Genomic DNA, 20060 nt, shown 5'->3' on the forward strand with positions numbered 1-20060 from the left:
GTGGGTGTGTGTGTGAGTGTGTGTGTGTGTGTGAGAGAGAGAGAGAGAGAGAGAGAGGATCACTCCTGTTAACATAGAGATGGGTGAGGCAGCTGTTCCTTCCAGGCGGGCATGGGGAGAGGCAGCAGGGCCAAGAGGTCCAGCACAGCGTCTCCATTCTCGGGTCCCTCCCGTGCCCTTCACACGCCTCTGCCCTCCTCCTCCAACCCCCAGTAGGGACTTAAGGAGACCTGCTCTGTGTGCAGTGCCGGTGGGGATTCTGTCCCTGCTCACATGGAGGTGACAGTCCGGAGGGGCCAGGCATTTGTTAAACGCTCACAGAGACGCAGTTCAGTCTCAGGGCTAAGCCTACAGGTACAATGCCCATCATAGCGCTCCACTTCTCCTTGACAATCTGAAGTCTGGGAAAGCCTACCCCTCCTGGCTTTTCCTCTGGCATTGAGACACATCACCGTTTCTTTAGCTGGGTCCGAGATTTCAGTGGTGGGCTTGTGTTTAGGGAATCACCTGCTACAAAAATATGCAGCATTAAAAAGACATATCCTGAGATGTAGAGAACAAACCTATGGACACCAAGGGGGAAAGTGGCAGAGGAGGGTGGTGGTCGTGGTGGTGGGATGAACTGGGAGATTGGGATTGACATATATACATTAATATGTATAAAATGGATAACTAATAAGAACCTGCTGTATAAAAAAATAAATAAAATAAAATTCAGGGCTTCCCTGGTGGCGCAGTGGTTGAGAACCTGCCTGCCGATGCAGGGGACACGGGTTCGAGCCCTGGTCTGGGACGATCCCACATGCCTCGGAGCAACTAGGCCCGTGAGCCACAACTACTGAGCCTGCGCGTCTGGAGCCTGTGCTCCGCAGCAGGAGAGACCACGATAGTGAGAGGCCCGCGCACCGCGATGAAGAGTGGCCCCCTCTTGCCGCAACTAGAGAAAGCCCTTGCACAGAAATGAAGACCCAACACAGCCAAAAATAAATAATAAATAAATTAAAAAAAAAAAAAAAAAAAAAAAGAAGCATCCTGCTCATTGGAGTGAAGAGCTCTGCATGAATGTGAGAGACACACAGAGTGACACACGGGTCACATCTCTGTGTGCCTGGGTGTTTCAGGCACTGTCCATGTCTTGCCCACTCCCCATTCTCTAGCTGACCTTTGATCTGGGGCAGACTGGAAACATTGGGGAGTTTGAACCCAGGGAGCAGCCTCAACCAACCACTGGGGGGACTTAGTGGAGAAATACCTCCTCTTCCTCACTCCTTGGGGGGCCCACTCCCAGACGTGTCACACCTCCCCCTGAGGTCCCCAGCTGGCTTGAGCCCCTGTCGCCCACTTCTGTGACCTGTTCATTGACACGTCCTCTTCTGACTCGGGTCCTGCCCTGTCTCCCTTCTCTACATTCGTGCTGGAGCTTTCTGGAATCACCTCCCAAACAAACTGCTTCCACTAAACGCTTGTCTTAAGTCTGTTTGTGGGCCAACCTGAACCAAGACAGAGATTCCCCTCTCTGAGAGGGACAGAGGACAGGATCTCACAGGGCATTTACTTTGTTACCTGTCAGGCTTGTCTCCTCTTGGTGAGCAGGTGGGGCTGATTTCAGGCAGGTTAGAGGAACCTCCTGCTTCTCACTCTGCATCAACCCAAGTTGAGGAAGGAATCCCTGCAGAGGAAACCCAGGGGGTTGTGTTGTGTCTGTGCCAGAGGATACAGGCTTGCCAGTGCCAATTGTTAAATGGTCAGGATTTTTTTGAGCTTGTTGTTAAACTCTTGGTAGCTTGAAATCGGCCTTGATGGAAATACTTACACCACGGAAATCAGCAAATGCTACATCAGGCCCATCACAGCTGGCACATCCCTGCCCAACCTGAGAGAGGGATCACTCATCAGGATGATATGGGTCTGTGCTGGTCACATCTGTTTCCAATTTCCTCCCATGACTGCCCATCCTGCTACCATGGCAACCCTTTTCTAGCCTCAGCCCTGCCTTGTCCTTTCATATTTTACATCAGTGTTGGCCAGATGTGCCTTGCCATGACGAGGCCCTCCACATGCATATGTGACCACTGATAGTGGAAAGGGTTGGATGCTTACATTGTTTTCATCTCCACCCTTGACCAGGGAGCCAAAGTGGTCCCTGGCAGGGAGGTCTGCAGGCCTTGTCAGTGCTTTCTAAAGTGATTGGGGACTTCCCTGGTGGCGCAGTGGTTAAGAATCCACCTGCCAGTGCAAGGGACAGGGGTTCAAGCCCTGGTCTGGGAAGATCCCACATGCCGCGGAGCAACTAAGCCTGTGCGCCACAACTACTGAGCCTGCGCTCTATAGCCCGCAAGCCACAACTTCTGAGCTCACGAGCCACAACTACTGAAGCCCACACACCTAGAGCCCATGCTCCGCAACAAGAGAAGCCACCGCAATGAGAAGCCTGTGCACCACAACGAAGAGTAACCCCCACTTGCCTCAACTAGAGAAAGACTGCGCGCAGCAACGAAGACCCAGTGCAGCCAAAAAATAAATAAAAATAAAAAATAAAATAAATAAATAAATAAAGTGATTGGCTGGTGAGAGTGTCTGCTGTGTGACCACTAGGCCCCTTACCCGTGAAAGAACAAGTATCAGACCCTTCCATAAATGGCTTTGAGCATCAGGCCAAGGCAGTGGCCAACAGAGGAGGGAAGAGAGAATGGAAGGAGGCGTTGGCCAAGAGGCTGGCAGAGTGCGGGGCTGACTGGGATGGAGTCACTGCAGACAGGATGAGGCAGGTTGATTCCCTGACAGGCTGGACAATGCGGCGGGGGGGTGGGGAGCTTCCAGAGAGCATGGTCACGGTCTGGTCAGTGTCCTGGTGTAGGTATGAGATGCGTGTGGGGGGAGATGAAAGTTCAGTTTTGACCAGGTTGGCTCTTAGGTGCCAGAGGGATGTTGGTCCCTGGGCGGGGCACTGGGCAGTAGGTGCTGTGAGTGCCCTGCCCAGATCCCCCTCACTGGGCGGCTGCCCCCCCCGTCCCCCAGCTGTTTGAAATGTGCAATACGGATGCTAATGGCTCACAGGTGCCCCCTTCACAGCTGCCTTCACAGCCTCCCAGGAGATGCCTGGGGGGTTGTGTCCGCTCTGCCCTCAGCCTGTGGATGGGGACTGACTATGAGGGGACATCAAAGTCCAGCCCCCGCCTCAGTCAGTCCTAAAGCAGGGGTTCCAGGCTTTTGTGGGTGAGGCTGAAGCTCGTCTCAGGGTAGAACACGTCCCTGCTCAGCTCCTTCCTCTGCCCTATCTTGCTCCCCTCCACCTCCCTCCTCCCGACAACAGCCCTCAATAAATCAGATGCCTCTCACTTCCCAGCTGAGGCTCTGCTTCTAGGGAACGTGGCCTGTGATGGCGGTGGAGCTGTGCAGAGTTCATCCACTCGTTCCAGGTGGGTCAGGTGCGGGGCCTGATGTGCAGAGAAGAGAGACGAGCCCGAGGCGTCCAGGGTGGTGGTGCAGGAGGGGAGTGGGGTGGGCGTGGTGCTGTAAGCCAAGGGGCATTGAGGATTTTACAAAGTGGTCAGAGTAGGACAGGAGCCCACGAGGCCCAGGGAGATGACTCCTAATATTTTCCTATTGTTTGTGCAGATGTGAAGGCCACTAACTTCAGTGGGGGGCAGCACAGAAGCCAAACACAGCGAGTGGAGGAGAGCAAGAGGTAAGGAAGAGGGAGGGAATGAGTGCGGACAAGGAGAGGCCTCTCCATCCCCCAGACCCCTGCTGTGCCGAGGAGGGAATCTGGGCTGTAATCAGGCAAGGTCCTTGTGGACCCTGCCCTTGAGCCCCACCAGTGAGGTCTCAGGAGTTAGTTTGGGGGCTCCCGAGATGGCACAGGGCACTCCAGGTCAGCCTCAGTGGGGCAGAGGAAGAGAATTCTGAGGGGTCTAGATGTCTGAAAGGAATTGCTCTCCTGCCTGTGTGGCCCTGAGCAGGAGAATTGATCTTTCTGGGCCTCTGTCTCTCTGTCTGTAATTGGGAACAGCATTATCTCCTTTAAGGGTTGGTCTGTCATTTAGGTAGAGAAGGAAGTTCAAGGACCTCATAGGGGCCGAATGTGAATTACCGAGGGTGAGAGAGCCAAGGAGACAATAGTTAGAGTGTGTTAGTCTCAGGGCACAGTGCCGGCTCATCTGTCAGTGCAGGGACCCAGAGAGACACTTGGAATCCCCATCAGAGCAGGAGGAGATGAATTAAATGCAGCCTGTGAACACAGCGGACTTCCCTGAGGGCACTGAACTGGCCCCTCTGCACTAGCCTTTCCCATGTGGCCGTTAGAAGGTAGCAGCTGGCCCAGTAGGGCGGGGGACCCTCCAGACCGCCTGTGCTCTGATGCCTGTGGGTGGGCTCAGTGATGCCCCTGCCAGTCAGAGCCCCAAAGTCTTGTCCCTCAGCCCCCATGGTCTCTCTAGCCTCAGTCCGAGGGTGAGGGCTGCCCTGGTTCCTGGGGTCCTACTTGCAGCCCCCTGTTCTCCTGTGTGCCACTCTGCCTCTGTGTCATCCCAGCCAGAGCAGGGCAGGACGCTGTCAGGGGAGACAGAGGGCTACATTGTCACTTTCATGGGCCCTAGGCACTTTCACCTTCGTGGACTCATTCATCCACAGAAAAGTATTAAAAATTACATTTTATAACTGCATTCGTACAAAGTTGAATACAATCATGGCTAGATATAATGTTATATATTCATTGCTATTATAGTCATGTTAATATTCTGTTCATAAAAGGAATTAAAATTAAAATATTTTTGTGGGTCCCTAGAAGTATCATGGTCCGTAGGTACAGTGCCTACTGTACCTAATGGATGAGTTGGTCCCTTGGGAGGTGGTTTTTCTGGTAGCAGCGCAGGCGCCCTGGCAGGGAAGTAAATGCTGCTGCTGCCTAGGGAGACTAGGCACTTGCAGGTGTTGCTCTGAGATCGCCCCCGCTAGCCATCTATGGGTACTGCAGGGCAAGCTTGAGGGCTCATGGAGACCTCCAAGGGGGACTGCCTGCGGTTTTTTCTGCCCTGGTGTCTTGGCAGGCAGCAGGCTAGCAGCTGGGGTTCCCCTGGGGACTCAATCTTCTATTCGTGATTCTTTTGAATCTCAGCTCTATCGAATGAGATTTTGTGAAACTAGACTCTCCACTCTTCAAATCACTGGCAACATTACTTACTGTCGGTAAAACGGAGAACTAGCTGTTACTTAGAACATAGACTTATTCCGTGTTGTCACAGAGAAGGAAACCAAAACATAGAGAAGTTATCTAAAGCTAAGGTGGTAGATAGAGCTGGCTTCCTTAGCCTCATAGAATTCTATTTGTATTTCTTATGATTAGGGGTAGCCTCTTATGTAACTACAGAGCAATTATCAACTCTATACACTTACATGGATACAATACTTTTTCCTACATGTCAGATGATATAATCATGTGCTTTACAGAGTTTCTCACCTGCAGTATGGGTTCCAGCCTAGGGTCAGGTGTGTCAAGAAGCTGTCAGGTCTCATTTGCCTCCTTTAATCTGGAACATTTCCATAGGCTTTTGCCTCCTTTTATTCTCAAAAAGGTTTCTGTGTTTCTGTGTGTGTGTGGATGGGGGTTGGATTGTTGGGTGTTAAAATGTCAAGGTGTATGTATGTGTTGGAAGTGTTGTGCAGTGTGTTTGTGAGAGTATCGGTATGTTGTGTTCCTAGGTGTGTGAGAGTGTGTGTGTGGGTTTGAGTGTAGTTTGTGTGTATGTGAGGTTGTATAGAATGAATGTTGGTGTGAGTTTGTGGGTATATGTGTAGGTGTCAGGGTGTGTCTGAAATGTGTAGGTGGGATGTGTGTCTGGGTGTGTGTGGGTTTGTGGGGGATTTATGAGTGTGGGATGTTTCTTCTGTGTGGGGATATATCAGTAGAGTTGAGTATGGGGATTTCTAAAGTGTGTGTGTGGATGTGTGTGTATGAGGAGTGTATAAAGTGTGTGTGTGTGTGTGTGTAACTCAGGGGTGTGTATGTGTATGTATGGCTGGGCATTCATGTGTGCACGGGCGTTGTGAGTGGGCGTGTGCAGGTTTATATGTGAGTGTAGGGGTATAGTGTCAGTGTGGTTGTGTGGGTGTTTGTGGCAGTGTGTTTGTGTACATTTATGTAAATGAAAATTTTATTTATTCTGTTTAATTTACAAAAATTAGATTAATACTGGTTAAAATATGTTTTAAGCAACATAAAAGGAAATAATGTTTTATTGACTCATTATTTCCAAGAGAAGCGTGCAACTATAGCAAGGTCTTAGGGGCAAGAATTAGACCGAAGAGTAGAAGCAGGTTACAAATAAAAGGAATGTAATGCTTATGCAATCACTCAATGTTGTAACTTTAAAAATTTCAAAAACATTTTAGTTGGTAATAATTTACAGAAAAGTAGAAAATGTACAAATAAACTTTCCTTTTCTCTATTCCCAGGGTCACCTACATTTTGCCTAAATTGTTTGTTTCTCTCTTTCTCGTTCCCTCCCTCTCTCTTCCTCCCTCTCTGTCTCTGTCTCTCTCAGTGGTTTCTAGGTCCCCAGGGTTTGGGTTTTATTCAGGTGTGGAGCCCATCGCCAGTGCAGAGCTAGTTGGCTGCTCACAGTTCCCGGGGGGAGGAGCGGGTCGTGCTGGCCCACAGGAGAGGACAGTGACAGGCAGAGAGCCAGGGCGGGGCACTGCGGGGAAGCCCGTGTGATGTTCTCCAGGGAAGGAATGGACGAGGCTTGAGGGTGAGGCTGACCAGGTTTAGGATCGGCTAGCTTGAGTAATTTCAGTGAGCTGGGGCTGGGGTGTAGGGGCTGCCCAAGTTGTTGATGCCTGACCCTGGGGCGATTAGGACAGGGGGTTAGAGTCTCAGCAGCAGAGAGGGTGGGGTGGGGTGCTGGTCAGTTTGCATGTGAAAGGCCAGCTGAGGGAGAGAGTCTGCTGTCTCTAGGTATCTGCTAACCCTGGGAGGGGATGTGAAAACATCAGAAACAGAAAGTAGAAAACCTGGTTAACACAGGGCCACTTACATAATGTAATCACTGACACATCTGGATTATAGCCTCATATCTTTAGCTCACCCATTTCCTGAAGATGCCTGTTCCTGTTCCTGGATGGATCAGCTAAGTTAAAGGCAGGTGTGTGGGCTGCACCACGTGCAGCTGTTCAGCCTCCAAGATACCTGTTTATACCTGTGCATGACAAGGGTGCTCCGCTCAGGGGGTGGAGTTGTGGGCTGTGTAGCCGCCCTGGAAGACACCCCCCAAAATTCACCTTGTTACATTTTTCACTGATTCGTGGACAGTACACCATGAACTGACAGTGTGGTCAGGTGCCTGGCCGTGGGACAACTGAACGGTCAAGTCCCAATCTTTGTGGGGATAAACATTATGGCAAAACATAATGCTTTGCTCAGCATCCACAGCCCCTGTTCATGACTCCTGCAGATGCCCATGGAAAATGGCCATTCAAGGATAACGTCAATGGAATCAACAAGTGAATCAAATCTGCACTGCCCAGGTGGGGACCCATATCATGTGGATACTCCATCACACAGGGCATGGTACTCCATCACACAGGGCATGGTACTCCATCACACAGGGCATGGTGATCCATCTACATTCAGCATCGAACTCAAAATAAGGCCTAGCGAAGCCAGCACCTGAGGCCAAGGAAGCCTGACCAGTGTGGCTGACTGCCAGCTCCACAGCTGAGTGACAAAGGGAACGCCAGGGCAATAACCAGCGATGCCATCCCCATCGGCACAGCATACGTGGCCTATAGTATTCCAGGACTCTCAGATGGTCTATGCTTCACACCTGGATTCACAAAACACATCCAATCCACAATGGCACTGCCTTACGGTAAGAACTACCGGGAGTGCACAGTTACCCAGATCGCTCCCAGGACCTTTAATGCCCTGTCTCATCTCCAAGCAGTCGGTGCCATTGGAAGATGGAGTGGACGCTGACAGGGAACACTGAAAGGATGAGTGGACACCAAGGCTCACCTCCCAGAGGAGCGCACACTTAAGGAAGGCAGCTTGAGCTCTAAATGGGCCGATTCCCTGGAAGACCACCTTCTAGTTACGTAGAATGTTTAATTATGAGCCTCGGAAATGAGGGAGGAGGCCCACACAATCTGGAAGACTCTCCAACCACATGAGTAATCTTTCTCACCCCACTTTTCTTCTTCCCATGCACCCCTGGAAGCTCCTAGTACTGGAATTTGCAAGTTGCCCAGAAGAGCCCTGTGGCGGGCGAGACTACCCTAGTGCTCATTGTGCTGCCTGCCCTGCTGCTGGAAGGGCAGGAGGGGCAGTGATGGTAACGATCATGAACATGAGGTGACAGCCCATAAGGTGGTCCTGCTGGTGTGGGCCCCCCATCAGGGCAGAGGGAGTTGTTCTATGATGGGTCAAGGTGTTCTATGATGGGTCTATGATGGGTCAAGGAGTATAAGGATGAAGCTGCTGGGCACGTAGGGAGGAGTCTGGGCACGTGGCGCCGGTGAGACAAGGGGAGGACTGGAGACAAGACCAGTGATCGCTGAGGGACTGGTCGTTCGACCACTTGGTTGTGAAGAGAGTAACTACCCTGGTTGATGGGAATAGAAGGCCTTCGACTCACAGCGTCAAGGGTGGGAGGAGGCACCATTCACCTCTCTCTCAGCTTTTGTCCGCAGGGCATCTGGCCACTTTCACCCAGACTGCTACTCTCATCCTCAGCTTGATCAGCGGCCAATGAAGAGTCTTGATCTAAGGACTCTTGGAAACCTTCCCGCAACTGCTGCCCCCAGGAGTGAACAGCCTCCACCAAGCAGGACAGAACAAGACTGACCTTCTGGATACTGATATGACTTTTTTAAGCCTCATCATGAAATTTTGAACTCTTTTATATATTTTGCACAGACTATAGTAACTGTTCTAAGTTTAAATGCTTGTGGGATTCTGACCCCACATGCGCAACGCCTCCTGCTGAGCTTGCTGCTACTTAGTATGTGAAAGTCTGGCCTATACTTACCCACAACACACAAACTAGTCTAAATTCTCTCTTGTGGTGATAAAGAGTGCCTTGCCCTAGACTTCCTGCTGGCTTTTGAGGTGGGGTATGTGCAGTTGCCAACTTGCTGCATCTAGGTTAATAATAATACACTTAGCTGATTTGGCTCCAGGTGGGAGCCTGGCCGGTCTGTGTTCCAATGGGCCTGATCATCCTCCTGGGAGTCATAGTCACGGTCACTCTCGCCTGATGTTGCCTAAGACACAGAAGACACTTGGGTCCACAGCCCTTCAGTACAGGCTGTGAGGGCGCAGCCTATGTCTCTCAAAAGAATTCAGTTGGTTATGTGAAAATTTGGGTTGTAGCATTGTAGGGCAATGGCTCTACCCTAGTGACCTTGCATATAAGCATATAGGCCCTGCAGGCAAGGCTTGAACTGCAGCTGATCCGGATCTTGGCAGAAGGCCTTGTGATCCTCCTGGGAGCCCACTGCCTGAGTACAACAGGCCCTTCGTCCTGGCCGCCGCCAGCTTCAGCACGGGATCCCCTAAGAAGCTCCTTCTCCTCTCAGTTGAGACTATGGCTGACTGGCTGGGTGGGGCTCTGTGGTAGTGGTGAAAAGATTCAAAGACATTATTTGGGTGTAGGATGGGGAAAGATGGAGCCCAGTCAGGTGAGGGGACACCCACTGTGATGTAACCGAAAGTGAGGTCTGGCTGTTCACTGCTCAAGAGCCAATAATGAGGCAAGGTTGGTGGAAAAGAAAGTTGGCTTTATTTCGGATGCTGGTAAGGTGGGGAGGGTGGGGAGGTTTGGAGGGTGTCCAAACGCCCATTCCCCGCCACTGACAATCAGTGGACAAGATCTTTTATAGACAGAGGGAGGGGTTACATGCGGAAACAGTACCGTCGGCTCTGACGGTCATCTTGAAATTGCTCACGTGGAGGTCTGACCAGCGTCATCTTGATTGTTTTAAGTACAGTTAATCTTCAGTTCCAGGGTCGGTTTGTTCCCATTTCCTTGAGGCCAGTTCTCGGAATTGTGGCAGCTTCTGTCATGGCTACAGCCTGGGCATCATGTAGTTAACTTCTTCCACCTGGTGTGGGTTTCAGTATCTATAAGACAGCTCACAGGATGTGGCTCAGAACATTATCTATAGCCCTTGAGAGGGAACTAAAAGTCCTTAACTTTGCTCAGTGACTAAACTATTATTGTTTTGTCCTGTTTGACTGCTTTTCTTTGCTCCTGAATTTTTTCACTTCTCTGGTTAAACTTATTCTTTGGCTAAAGTTTTCTACAGACAAAAGGCAGGCTGAGGACATGGGGGGCAAGGATCATAGGGTCCTGCTCCATTTCAGAGAGAGGTGTTTCTTAGAGCTTCCGTCCTTCCAGCCACTTGCTGTGGCTCCACACACAGAGGTAAGCAGTGTGCCCTGCTTGGGGAGAGAAGAGGGCAAGGGGAGGAGGGGCCAGGAAAGAGTCAGTTCCATGGTAGGAGGGAGAGTTAGGGAAGTTTTTGTTTTTATTTTTTGATGTTTTCTTTTTTTCTGTCTTTTTCATTATTTATGATTTTGTTGTTGTTGATCTTGTTTGCTGTACCATGAGGTCCTAGCAGTCCTTCCTCTAATAGAAACTGACAGCCTATAGAGACAGAACTCACTGATGACCATGCATGATGACTAGAAATACATACATGTACAGAGCGAGAAGGACAGTGAAAAGATTTAGTTTACCTGTGAGAAACATCCCACGAATGTCTCGTATTAACAAGTGCAAAATATAAACAAACACATAAACCCCGATCAAAATGAAAGCAAGTAAAACTACCTAACATTAAAACACAGTGTAAGCAGCCGCATAGCACAGGGAGATCAGCTTGGTGCTTTGTGACCACCTAGAGGGGTGGGATAGGGAAGATGGGAGGGAGATGCAAGAGGGAGGAGATATGGGGATATGTGTATATGTATAGCTGATTCACTTTGTTATACAGCAGAAACTAACACACCATTGTAAAGCAATTATACTCCAATAAAGATGTTAATAAATAAATAAAAATTTTAAAAAAAGAAAAGAAAAGGAAAGGACTGTCACATACGGAAATGTGGACATGTGAAAAATAAATAAATAAAACTAGTCTTTGGAACAACAACAATAAATAAATAAATAAATAAATAAATAAATGCATGAGAGCAATGAAAAAAAAATTTAAAAATAAAACGTAGTGTATAAAATGGTGTGAGAAATTTAAGTCACTCGACAGTCTTTTAGTCAAGAAAAAGCTGTGTTTGTGTCCTTTTAAATTTCACCCTGAAGGCCTTGCAGAAGTGATGGAGGTTAAAGCTTCCAGCCTTGTTCCATCTGACAGGGGATGCAGTTCACGGTGGGCCAGTGCTCCTTTCTTATTCTCCGTTTCGGTGGACTTTCCTGCCAGCGTGTTGATGCCCTCCCCAAGCTCCGTGCTGTGCCGTCCTGTCTGTGCTGCTGAGGCAGTGAAAACTGTAGGGAAGAGAATCAGTACAAGAACACACAGCTTGAGTCTGCTGTTGCTGATGAAACTGAGCGGTGTCCTGCGACGGGAGCCACTCTTCCCCACGGTCTTTTTGGGTGAGTTTGGTGATTGCTCGTCTCTCCTGACCTCACTCCATTCTGTGATGTCATCACTGCTCAGAGAGGTTTCCTAGAGCCAACATTCTTTTCCTCTTAGGCATGCAAAGGGAAACTTTACCCTGGCAGCTCTGTAGGTCAGATGCCAGGAGGCTTGATGGGTTTCTCTGCTCTGTGTTCACAAGGCCCAGCCAAGACGGCAGGGCTGGATTCCTTTCGAGAGCCTCTAGGGGAGAATTACTACCAAGCTCGTTCAGCTTGTTGGCAGAATTTGGTCCTCTGTGCTTGTAGGACTGAGGTCGTGAATCCCTTGCCTGCTGGTGGTTGGCGTTGTTCTCAGCTTCTAGAGGCTGTCCCCAGGCTTTGGCTCATCTTTCTCCATCCTCAAAGCCGTCAACTGCCAGTGGAGTTTTTCTCTTTCTTCCAATCTCCTGACTTCTGAGAGCTTGAATTTCTTAATAATTTTTGAGCCAAGGGACCCATGTTTTCATTTTGCAAGTTATGTAGCTGACCCTGGCCAGTAGTGGCTCCACCTTTCCCACAACACTTGAAGGAGGCCCCAGAAGCCATTCTCAGTGCAACTTACTTCACTCCATACTTGCCCAACGTGTACGTGTTGTCTTCGCCCATGGTCTTGAGCATCCAGAGGGCAGGGGACAGCTCAGGAAGGGAAGAAAGAGAGTGGGAGTTGGCACAGGGCAGAAAGGGACCCCCAGAGCAGCCCCTCAATGCTCATAGCAAAGCAGGTCAAAAAGTTGAGTCTCCAGGCCTCTTAAAGCAATGGACTGTAGGAGAGATGCAGGGTTGGCCAAGGTGGTGTTTGGTGGGCCAGACAGAGGCGGCCAGGGGCTCATCCAAGAGAGAGACAGGAGGCCCCATATTGGACCAAGGAAAACTCACACTGGAGCCAGAGCTCTGAGTACTGCCATCAACCCTGACTTGACCAAGACCTGCTTCCCAAGGCCACACCCCTACCCTGCCCTGGGCCTCAGTTTCTTCCTTGGCCTAATGAGACTGGTGGTAAGCCCTGCTTACCTGACTAGAGCACTGTGAGTTCAGAGGAGGTGGATGTACAGGAGCCCTTTGTACCCTGAAGGACCAGACACACAGGTCACATCCCTGGACTCAGGTCTCCATAGACACCATGTCCATGGGAGGCTGTGAGGAGGGACAGGACACAAGGGGCCCCAGGCTCCCCTCACAGTGTGGTTTCCATGACCATCCCAAGGATTACTGTTAGGGTTGTTGCTTTGGTGACTGGATGGACCCCAGGCACCCCACTCAGTGGTGCCACTGGAAGAAAACTCACTTCGATGAGGTTGCCCATGGGCACACAGGTGACCATCATGGCAGGGAGCCATGGAGGGAACCCCTTGCTTCACCAGCTTCAGGGACAACAGGGGGATCCGTCTCGTGTCCACTTCATAGCCAGGGTTTCACACCAACACAGCATGGCTCTCACCAAACACAGCTCTAGCCCACCCAAAGTCTTGCCACCCAACAGCCCTCCTAGTCTCCATCCCCATCCAATCTACAATCCCACCTCCCCAGGCTCTTCTCTTGTGTGTTGTTTTAATCGAGCTCGATATCTGAAAGGAAGTTCTCCCGAGGGCGGGGGGTTGTTGCTGGAGCCATGATCAGTGGTTCTTAACTGATGGTGAGCAGTCAGAAAGGTGCCTTTAAAATCTCCAGATTACTTTATTTTGTTTTGTTTTTTCATTTTCTTTTTCTTTTTTGATTTAATATTTGTTGGCTTCCAAACTACTTTTCGGAAATAAGAAAAGCAGGTGCCACCTGGATCTATTGAGTTGGACCTGGGATCATGAGAAAGGTAGGGCTGAAGAAATGGAATCAAAGGAAATTGTGTTCTGATCTGCAGTCCATCCTTCTCCCCAGGAGATGGTCCCTTCTCTCTTTACTTCCAAAAGCGCATACTAAATGTCAGAACCTGGGTGGAGCCTCTGGAGGGGCTGTTTCTACCTTCCCAGGGCATCCACAAGCAGACTTAAGACCTCCACTAGGACATGCCAGTCTGTGGGGAGGGACCACGTAGGCACCCAGGAAAGGTGGAGGGGTGTGTGGGCCTCGTGTGAAGTGCCCTGTCTTACTCCAGCCTCCTGGAAATCGATGTCTTTATAGGCTCAGCCCACTTCCTGCCGAAGCTCGTGGTCTCCAGGAGGCAGACCCTGAGATCCTGGGGGTTTGCAGGTCTTTGTCCTGGTAGAAGAATGAGGGAGGATGTGCCTTCTCAGATGTACCCGAGGCATCCAGAGTCCCCAGGCTCTGGGGACAGAGCACCCTCTGTCACCCTCTGGGGATAGACCTAGCCTCGGCCCCCAACTGTCATCTCTACATCCATGCCCCCAGTAAAACCCACTCACAGGAATGGTGCCCATGCCCACCAGTCTGCTCCATGTCTGGGGCTGGCTGTGAGCGTGGCCCTCTTCTGCAAAGCTCAGGCACCCTCCCACTCAGCCTCCACCTGGGACCAGCTCACCTTGTCACGCAGCCCCAGGTGCTGCGGAGAGGAGCTGGCTGGATGTTTGTTGTCGTGGCTGGTGGTGAGATCCGGAGTCGGAGCCTGGCGCAGGCTCAGGTCCTTGGACAGGGAGGGAGGTTGGCCTCAAGTTTGGCTCTGCAGCAGCAGCAGCACGGTCACCCTGATGCCACCAAGTATTCTGGCTACAGTGTGTCGGGTGCAGCCTCTGTTTGGTTTTATGTACCCACCCCCAGAGAAGGGTGGCGCTGCCCTCCTGCCAGCTGGCCTCCTTCACCAAACCCGTGCCTGGGAAACCCCAGCCGGGCTGAGGGCTTTCCAAGAGGATGTAACCTGCCGCAGCTTTTTGCTTCACATGAAGTGGGAAGTGGGAAGGAAGAAGCTGACCCGAAGCAGAGAGAGGGTCCTGACACTCAGCCCTGACCCAAGTCCCCACCCTCACAGCAGCCGTGGCTGCCTTCCCTGCTCACTGCAGAGGGCAGGAGGGAGGGCCGAATTCCCTCCCCTGGTCCCTGTGAGACGACCAGCATGGTGGGTGAGTCGGGGCATTTGGTCCAAGTCTTGGGTCTCCTGTTTCCTGGATGGTAGATCCTTATTTGAGTGATTTAACCTGTAGGTTTCATTTTCCTCATGAACTGGACAACTCAGGGAGCTGGTGGGTGTTCCCCAACATTTGGGGGCACAGCAGCCTGAGGTCCAGTTCCCCTTCCTGCCCAGAGTCTCACGGACAGGAGGGATGGCTGGGAGGAGCAAAGGAGAGGGGAGACGCAGGATCAGGCCTCATACCTGACTTTGTTGGGGTGAAAGGTGCATGAGGATTTCTCAAGGACCAGATGTGGAGTCAGGGGCAAACCCGCCTGGGGACAAGGGCTGTGGTGTGTCTCCCGAGAAGACCTCCACTCTGACAGGCTGTGAGGACTAAGCCAGGAAAGCCAGACTGGAGGCATGGGAGGCAGGCCCCCACCACGGGAGTTGCAGTCTATGGGCCTACACAGGATCCAGGGAGGATGGGGAAGGGGACTTCAGTTGGAAGAGTGAGCAAATGCAAAGTTTCAGAGGCAGGAAAGCACAGGGAGGATTTCAGGGTTACCTAATAGCCAGTAACCATGTGTATTGCTAATTATTTTCTACTGTGATCATCTGCTTTTCCTCCTTCGACTTGGGGAAAGAATACAGCTTGACCAAGAGGCCCCTGGGGCAACACCTGGACTGTGAAACCAGGTTGCACAGAAGCCCAGCTCTCCTTCCTTCTCCAAGGCTGAGTGCGCAACCAGCGCCATCCATCCAGGCTGCCACCTTCTGAGGTGCCCTGGCCAAGCCCCCAAGAGTCCCGCAGGCCAACTGAGTCCAGGAGCTGCCCCAGGCCTCACAACCACATGGTCATTCCTCCAGAAAACTGTACAAGAATCTCCTTCTTGGCCTGTGGCCCCTCTAACACTTTGGGCCATTATCTCTCCCAGTTGTGCTGCCTCTATCCCCAGCACCGGTGCCCGCAGCCTGGTGTCTGATCCACAGCGCTGGACAGGGAGCCACTGGGGGTCAAATCAGAAGAGACTTCCTGAGGCTGTGGGAGCCAAGAGGAGGAGGTGCCATTTCTGGTTGGAGGTCAGGGAAGCCTTCCCCAGGAAGGGCAGCGCAAGCAGAGGGATCAGGCGCAGAGACGGGGAAGAGCAGGGGGCTCAGCGCTGTCTGAGTGGTTGCGGTGGATGGGGCAGCCTGACACCTGAGGCCTGCAGGGCAGGGGCTGAGGGCAGCAGGGAGCATCAAGACCCAGACCCTGACGCCCCTGCCTCAAGGCAGCGGGGGAAATGGCCACATCAGTGCTTAGCGTGAGCCCCTAGACAATGGTGTGGAGGGCGGACAATGGTCTGGGGAGAGCCTGGAACCAGAGAAGGTGGAGTCCGGAGGCTGTGGCTACGCTTGAGAGGAGAGAAGACGGTGGTAGGAGCTGGGCCGGGCTGGTGGGAGGCCAGAGGGAGTGTCCTCAGGAGGAAGAAGGAGCAGGTGGGGCTCCCAGGCTTTCAGCTCAGGGCTCCTGCGGCGGCACCCAGCCAACAGCAGCCAACAGCCCAGTGCGGACAACCAGGGGCACTCATGGGAGTCTTGAGCTCAGAGATACAGACCAGTGATGTGTGTCCTTGATAACTGGTATCTTGAGAAGGGGTTTGGCCAGGAGTGTGTGAGGACTGGGAGGAGAAGCAGCCCGGATGCACCTGTGCCAGCCCTGCCTCTTCGGAGGAGGGTCCTTGGAGGAGACCGAGCAGGAGCCACGGGGGAGGCAGGAGGGCACCCAGGAGAGGGGCATCAGGGGAGAACTGGTCAAGGGCCATTTCAGGAGGACAGAGGGGTCCCCAGAGTCTGTGTAGTCGAAGACAAGGCTTGAGTGTGAATTTGGATCCAGTGAGGACTGGCCAGCCTGCAGTGGCCTGGAGTGTGAGAGACGGCAGTGAATTGGGGTCCCAGTGCAGATGAGCCCTCCCATGCTTGGTTGAGGAGGGGTCAGGGGAACAGGCCATGTCTGGTGGGGACCTGTGAAGAACTATTTGACCCAGAAAACAGTGTGGATGAATCCAGGACAGGAGACAGATGCAGCCAAGCCCCTGACTGGCGGAGGGCTGGACCCAAGGACAGGAAGGTGGAGGTTGAAGTCTGCCTAGGGACAGGCTGGGCGGGTAAGACTCTAGTAGGGGTTGGTGCTGTCATCCATTCATCCAACGTTAACTGAGTGCCGCTTGGGTTCCAGACAGTGCCTGGAGTTGGAGGTTGGTGCCGAATACACTCCTTTACCCTATTCCTGCGGAGGCCAGAGTGAGGAGGCAGAGGGGACGTAAGACAGAGCCTGGTCCTCCCTCTCCTGAAGGACTCAACGCTCTTGAGCAACCCTGCCTTTGACACTCCCCATGGGCCCCAGGAGAGGCCAAGATGTTGTCAGGGAGATGGAGAAACCATTTCTTCACCTTCGCAGGAGACTTCCCGCTCCCACTGCCCAGCAATCCCGTGAGGCAACAGCAGGGGCTGAGGCAAGTCCAGCTCACAGCCGGGGAGGAGATCAGGGATGGGGCAGGTCAGGGAGGAGTATGCTTGGGCCATTGCATCAGGCCCAGGAGGGACATAAAGGATGGTCCTGCATGCTGGGAGGAGACCGACTTGGGGACCATGGAGACTCAGAGGGCCAGCCTTGCCCTGGGGCGGTGGCCACTGTGGCTACTGCTGCTGGGACTAGTGGTGCCCTCGGCCAGCGCCCAGGCCCTCAGCTACAGGGAAGCTGTGCTCCGTGCTGTGGATCGCCTCAACGAGCGGTCCTCAGAAGCTAATCTCTACCGCCTCCTGGAGCTGGACCCACTTCCCAAGGCCGTGAGTCAGGAGGGCCCTGGGGAGTGGGCTGTCTCCCGCCAGCCCTGGCCACACTGTCACCGCCTCTGCTCAGGCTGTACCTCCTGTCAGGAAGGCACTTCTCCCTCTAGGTGGGCTCCCACCTCTTCCAGGAAACCTTCCCAGAGCTGGGTCCCCTCCCAGCACGAGGCTTCCTGCCTTAGCATCTCTACTGTGGGAACAGGCGCCCTGTACACCCCTTTTGGGCCTAAGGGTTCTCTGGGAGCTCCAGGGATAGAGGGGGGTCACTGGCTCTGCCATGTGACTTCCCTGCTTTAAGTTCCCTCTTAACTCGGTGTCCCCCTACCCAGGAACGACTCTGCTCAGCCTGGAGGTGCCAGTGACAATATGTCTCCCTGCAGGTGGTCCCTGACTTGCCTCTGCCCCTCCGTGGGGAAGGTGTTCTCATCAGAGCTGGTCTGAGGTCCCCTCCTGCTCTCTGTGTGCCCACGAGGCCAGAAGTGGGCTCTGTCCCCTTCCCCTGTGCACCCAGCACCAAGCCCAGGGCCAGGCACACAGGAGGGGCTGGAGAGGCTGCCGTCTAGGTGGGGGCAGGGAGACAGATCAGAGAAGGGAGCATGAGCTCAGCTTCGTCACCCCACTTTGATCCTGGACCAGGACGAGGACCCGGACACCCCGAAGCCTGTAAGCTTCACGGTGAAGGAGACCGTGTGCTCCAGGACGACCCAGCAGCCCCCAGAGCAGTGTGACTTCAAGGAGAATGGGGTGAGGCTGGGGGCTGGGGGCACTGGCGGTTGTTTTCCAGGGATCTGAACAGGGGGCTTCGGAGAAGATTTCCAGACCCTAGGGTGAGGCTGGGAGGTGATGGCCCGAGGGGTCCAGTTTGACCTCGAGCCTCCCCTTCCAGCTGGTGAAACAGTGTGTGGGGACAGTCACCCTGGACCAGTCCAAGGACCAATTTGACATAAACTGTAATGAGGTGAGTGGCCCCTTCTGTGTTGTGGAGCTGATAATGGGATGGGTTGTGTAACATCCTTTGGACCAATTACCCGCTGCCCCTTCGAGGGCAGAGAAAGGCCCTCCTACCCTGGCCCCTCCCTCACCCGAGCCCCAGGCCTCCAGGACTGGCTCTACCATCCCTTAGAGCAGTGGTTCTCTAAGTGGGGTCCCCACCCGGAAACCTGACAGAAAGGCAGATTCCCAGGCTCCACTCAGACCTCCTGAATCAGACTCTGGGCTGGGGCCCAGCCATTTGCATTTTCACCAGGCCTCCAGGGGATTCGGACTGTGCCGAATTCTGAGAGGCACTGACTAGAGTAATGTGCTTTCAGCCCCTGCTCCCATCCAGCTTTGATGCGATGGGCTTGTGACCCTGGGAAGCCCCTTGCCATCTGTGGGCCTCAGTTTCCCCATATGTCTGTGGGTATAGGGATTCAACTACATGCTCCAAAGGTTACAGCCAGAGGTGAACTGGGGCTCCAAGATTCCTGGAGTCCACCAGGAATGGGGTATAAGATGGGGAGGGAGGGGTCTTGTCTTGACCCCACCCAGTTCCCACAAGTAACTTGTTTTTATTGGTTCACAGCTTCAGAGTGTCAGGAGATTTCGCTTACCATTCTTCCCCAGGAGGGGGTCACTGCAGAGGCTCCCTCCACCAATATTCCCCCCTGGACGGTTCCCTCCACCAATTTTCCCCCCTGGACAGTTCCCTCCACCAATTTTCCCTCCTCCAGGGTTCCCTCCACCAATATTACCCCCGCCACCATTTCCATTCCCCACGCCACGGTTTCCATTCCCACCGCCAAGGTTTCCTGGTAGACGGTGAACAACATGCAGATAACTCCCCCAAGAGAGCTTTTGGTGAATCGGAAGGCCAGGGAAGAGTTCTTAAGAGTCTGCTTCACCCTGAGTCAGCATCTGAAAAATAAAATCTTATGAAAACAACTCCCTCCAGCCTTCAATTTCAATTGTCTCCCCTCTTCCAACTTACCAGGACCTCTTAGGGGTGTGTGTGTGTGATCACTCCTATAAATACAGTCATGGGTGAGGCAGCTGTTCCTTCCAGGCGGGCATGGGGAGAGGCAGCAGGGCCAAGAGGTCCAGCATAGCGTCTCCATTCTCGGGTCCCTCCCGTGCCCTTCACACGCCTCTGCCCTCCTCCTCCAACCCCCAGTAGGGACTTAAGGAGACCTGCTCTGTGTGCAGTGCTGGTGGGGATGCTGTCCCTGCTCACATGGAGGTGACGGTCCGGAGGGGCCAGGCATTTGTTAAACGCTCACAGAGACGCAGTTCAGTCTCAGGGCTAAGCCTACAGGTACAATGCCCATAGCGTTCCACTTCTCCTTGACAATCTGAAGTCTGGGAAAGCCTACCCCTCCTGGCTTTTCCTCTGGCATTGAGACACATCACTGTTTCTTCAGCTGGGTCTCAGATTTCTGTGGTGGGCTTGTGTGTAGGGATCACATGGTACAAAAATTTGCACCATTAAAAACAAGCATGCTGCTCATCTGGGTGAACAGCTCTGCATGAATGTGAGAGACACACAGAGTGACACACGGGTCACATCTCTGTGTGCCTGGGTGTTTCAGACACTGTGCACATCCTGTCCCCTCCTCATTCTC

The 20060-nt window shown here is 52.8% G+C and overlaps 1 protein-coding gene across 1 annotated transcript; it reads left to right on the forward strand.

Annotated features, from left to right (window-relative positions):
- Positions 1-3379: 3379 nt before the first annotated feature.
- LOC132375326 (prophenin-2-like) lies at positions 3380-19270 on the forward strand. The gene is given in 8 exon segments (XM_059940590.1): positions 3380-3419; positions 3619-3688; positions 15567-15692; positions 16927-17066; positions 17069-17460; positions 18097-18204; positions 18347-18418; positions 19025-19270. Coding segments are annotated over 8 exon segments (1188 nt in total). The 3' UTR covers positions 19265-19270.
- The last annotated feature ends 790 nt before the right edge of the window (positions 19271-20060 follow it).

This window comes from Balaenoptera ricei, chromosome 11, assembly GCF_028023285.1.
Source record: "Balaenoptera ricei isolate mBalRic1 chromosome 11, mBalRic1.hap2, whole genome shotgun sequence".
Lineage (NCBI taxonomy): Eukaryota > Metazoa > Chordata > Mammalia > Artiodactyla > Balaenopteridae > Balaenoptera > Balaenoptera ricei.